At 52.8% G+C, this 4,313-nt stretch overlaps 1 protein-coding gene across 1 annotated transcript in view; it reads left to right on the forward strand.

Moving 5' to 3' along the window:
* Window positions 1–133: 133 nt before the first annotated feature.
* The window catches only part of LOC100741791, a 19,155-nt gene continuing 14,975 nt past the window's right edge, over window positions 134–4,313 (forward strand). The window contains exon 1 of the mRNA XM_003489868.3: window positions 134–2,011. Coding sequence (XP_003489916.1) covers window positions 982–2,011 — 1,030 coding nt within the window. The 5' untranslated portion in view covers window positions 134–981. The remainder of the gene's footprint in view (window positions 2,012–4,313) is intronic.

Below are 4,313 nucleotides of genomic sequence, written 5' to 3' on the forward strand. Positions count from 1 at the left end.
CCGTTGTGACACCGGATTGTGAGAGTGCGACGGGGACGATACGCGGATCCTAGCATCGGCTACGAGCTTCGGTTACCTGGGAAATTGCATCGTCCGTTGCAGTCGACGCTTGGACGGAATCGTTCGACGGAACTCTGACAACGAGAGATACGAAGTTGAGAAGTGCGCCTGGTTCTTGGCTCTTGCGATTCGACGTCGTTTCGCAAGTGCACTCGCGCGAGAGACTGTGAGCGTCGGAAACACGGATCGACGATATGTATTGACGCGTCGCTCGTTCGTCGAATCGATACCGAAAAGTGGATCGAGGGAAGAACCGTAAGAGTCGGTAACGACAATGTCGTCGGCTGCTTGAGCAGAAAGACCGGGAGAAATCGAATCGTCATGCCGGTCTCGTAAAGAAACTGTTGTGACTTTAATGGGGGGATCCGCTCGCGCCGGCTCGGTCGGTCCACGACGATGCGGCGGGTTCTGAGAATAACGGGCTTGGGAGTCGTTCGTCGAATGCCAGCCCGTGAACATCGCCGATGATGCTGCTCGGTATCGAACTAATTGCGAGTCGATAAACTGCTACGATGACAGTTGTCCCTTGCACGTCGCACTGACGTTCGGCAGTTGGCGTCGATAAGCGTGCAGAAGCGAGGAAAACGGAGAACGATGACCGCGACGTCGTAGGTCGGTGGACGATACTCGTGCCGGTAGAAGACGAACGGTTTCCAAGGATAAAGCGGTGGCGAGTAGCACGCACGTCCGCTCGTTAGCTGCTAGTGGCGTCGTCCAGATAGCCGAGTGAAAATTACGATGTGCGTTAAGTGATCGATGGCGAGGTCTTGCAGAGACATTTAGGAAGCTCGTACTTCGACCGAGGATAGGCGCTACGACGAAATTCATAGCTTGCTAACTCGTCGAGAATCGACCAACGACCTGATCCCACGATCCTCGTTCTCGAGCGGTACGAAAAGGAAGGAAAAAAGGGTAATCGGCATGAGTAACAGCGAGGGCGTGGTGACGGGCCAAGGAACCGGAAACGATCGCCTCTGCGAGGACGTCGATATGGCAACTTCGACGTCCGCGTCGTCCAACTTGAAGCCACGAAGCGGCAAGATCAGCTTCAGCGTGGACTCCCTGCTGAGCGACATGAAGAAGACCGGCGTCAGCGGTGGCGCGTTCGCTCGACGAGAGAGCGACGATCGGATGGATACTGAGAAAAACGTGGACGTGGAAGCGAGGTATCGCGAGTTGCTTCTCGAACAGCAGAGACTTCAGAGCAGAGAGTTACTAGCGAGGTTGAGTCCACACGGGCTGGCGTTCGCCAATCACCATCATCATCATCATCATCCGTCGAGCAGACTGGATCAGGATCATCCGTCGGCCGGTCGGCAGGAGATTCTCACCGTGAAGGATTTCTCGAGAACGGCCAGTCACGACAAGTCTTCGTCGCCGATTAGAATAGACCAGGAGGTTCAGAGGGATCGAGACGATCGACGATTGTCCGCCAGTTCGCCGGCCAACAGGATCGCCGAATCTATGATTCAGAGGGAACGCGGCCAGGAGGAGGACGAGAGGATGGACAGGATCGCTGGTCCGCGATCCGTGTCGCCGGTCAGTAGACGAGAGATCATGGACGATAGAAGCGACTCCGAGGCGAATCGTTCGCTGGAAGGCGACAGGACCACCGATCATTTGGATCTGGAGGATCAAGAGATCAGAAGCGTGGGACAGTCGGAGGATTTAAACGTGATGGACTCGGACTGCGAGCTGGACAGAGAGCTGGACAACAATCAAGAGAAGGAGGAGAAGTCGAGTCCGGTAGTGCCTCAACCGATTCATCCGGGAGTTCAGAGGCCGTCTCAAGGACCGCCTTACCTCGCCGGTGCACCCGGTGCACCCGGCTGGAATCCCGCGGGATTTCCGCATTCTCTCGCGGGCTTCGCGTGGCTACCCCCACCTCCGCACCCGCACAATCCTCACGGACATCTTTACACGCCTCACGGAGGGCCAACTAGTCCGAACGGTAAGTACCTTTCTTTCTTCTGTCCTGACCTTCGACCCGTTCCGTGTTTCCATCCGTGCGTTTCCGTAAGGACGGTGCCACTTGCCGGTCCGGAACAGAATCGCCGGATCGAACGGCGCGATCGACGAACGAAAGCGAGGCCCGTGATTTAAAAGGCAGGCCCGAGAGGCAGCGTGTTCGAGTCCGCCAGAGAGACGGAAGCCGCTTATTATAAAATAAACGATGGCACCGCTATCGCGCGTCCCACATCTCGCGCTCGAGTCGACCGTAATTGCGCGCACAATTTTACAGCCGAATTGATCCCTTCGTACAGATTATTCGCAATAAAAGAGTCCCTTAAGAGCGCGTTTAATCGTCGGTTGTAAAAACGAGACGCGTATAATCCACCATGGTATCGCCTTATCGAAACAGAACCCGCGCGCGTCCATCCTACTCGAAGAAACTCGCTTCCTCTCGCTACTTGCTAACACGATCTTGCTATTACGATCTCGGTTCCTCGACCAACCTGTACCATCGCGTTAGAAATACACGGGCGAATCTCGGAAATAACAAAGCCCGCCTCCTAAATGGTATAAACGGAAGAAAATGGGAAACCGGTTGGCGTGAAACCGCTTGAAATTCAGGCGAACCGTAGAAAGGAGCATCGATTCGCGGCTGGCGCGCGCGCGCAGCCCATTATTCTCCGGCATCAAAGCCACATCGCGCGGTTCGCCGGTGGAATATTAGCCGAGGGCCGGGTACACGCTACTTATCAAGCCGATTTACGGGTACGGCGTAACTAACTTGCCTCCGTAAATCGTTATTCTCGTTTCTTTTTCGCCTATCGGCGGTGGGTTGCGAGCCGCGTGGCAGTCCCAGGTTACAATGTTGATGATTAGGAAGGAGTACGCCGGGTGCCGGTGGCACAGGCCACGACACTCGTAACACGCAGCCCCATAACGCTCGATATTAGCGGTGCCGGTCACGCGAGAACCCGGTTATTATCGGAATTACGTGCTAAAGCGTTCGCCACTGGTCCGCTTCTCCGGCTACGGCTACGTAATTCAACTCTGGAACTCGGAAGTTGTTAGGCTAGAAAAGCCTTTCCACCTCGAGAGGAGACCACGCTGTTCTACCGAGTTCTCTCGCGAATTTATACTAAGTTTTTCCTCGGGTTGGTTCTACGTGGCTGTAAGACGCGGCAGGAATTTCGCATCTTGGCAACGATACATACGCGTTGAGAGGGCTCGTCGTCGATATTCGCGAACGAAAATAAACGATATCGCGGACTCTGAGATCGGGTATCGCGAGATTGTCGACGGAAAAATGATTTATTAACGAGCAGACGACGCGGTCACGGCAAACACGATGATTGGACGTAACGAATCTTTTACGTCTGGTTTTCGTATCGCGATATGCGACGCAACATGGACAATGCGGAAACGCGTTTTTCTGAATTGCATTCTTTATCTTCGCGCCAAAGATCTAACGACAATGGTTTCCAGTTTCTCGACTTTGTTGCGTTAATGTCGCTCGAACAATGACGATGATTAACAATTCGCGATTCTATGATACCAACTACCCAGGCTGTTAGACGCACCTTCCATCCTTCGTTTCCTGCTTGAGCGTTCGTTGTCATCCTGACGCGGATGAGAAACGAGAATCGTCGTTTACGAAGCGAAACGAAATATGTATTTGAAAGTTGGCGGATAGCAGCGCGTCGATGTATCCAGGGAAAACTGTTAATCGCGTCGGTATCGGTGACGTTTAGTGTCGCAACGATTTCCACGAAACGATTTGCTCGAAGAAAAAATCGGTCTTCGACGTTAGAGGACTATGGCGATCGAGTAAATCACCGATTGACTGGAATTACTTTTGTTTCCTGTCGAGCCAGGGCGTGGAATACGTCAACCACGCGAAATAATCGGTCAATTAAACTAGCTGGCTACCCGTTTCGATCCATGAATCGTTCTACTCGCGGAAACGTGCCGTGGCAATGCCTTCGCTCCTGATTCTGACATCCACGTCGATTCTTACACGTAATTGACAATTTCACCTCGTCGATGACAGCTTTGTGTCAACTGCTTTAAAGTCTGGTAATTCTGCCTAGCTCCAATTAAAATTTTTACCCTGCCAAATTAACTTCGTTCAGAGAATTCGGGATCAAAGTCTTACAGGTTCTTCTCTTCTTTACGCTAAAAGGTATTTACTCTCGTTCGACGTCTCGTAAATTAAAATTTCTCAAGTCCTCGGTTGATAACAGCTTCGTGTCGAGTCCCTCGGAGTCTCGACCTCCGATTAAAACTGTTGCCATCCCCCCCCC

Source organism: Bombus impatiens, unplaced genomic scaffold (assembly GCF_000188095.3).
Source record: "Bombus impatiens unplaced genomic scaffold, BIMP_2.2 scf_0377, whole genome shotgun sequence".
Lineage (NCBI taxonomy): Eukaryota > Metazoa > Arthropoda > Insecta > Hymenoptera > Apidae > Bombus > Bombus impatiens.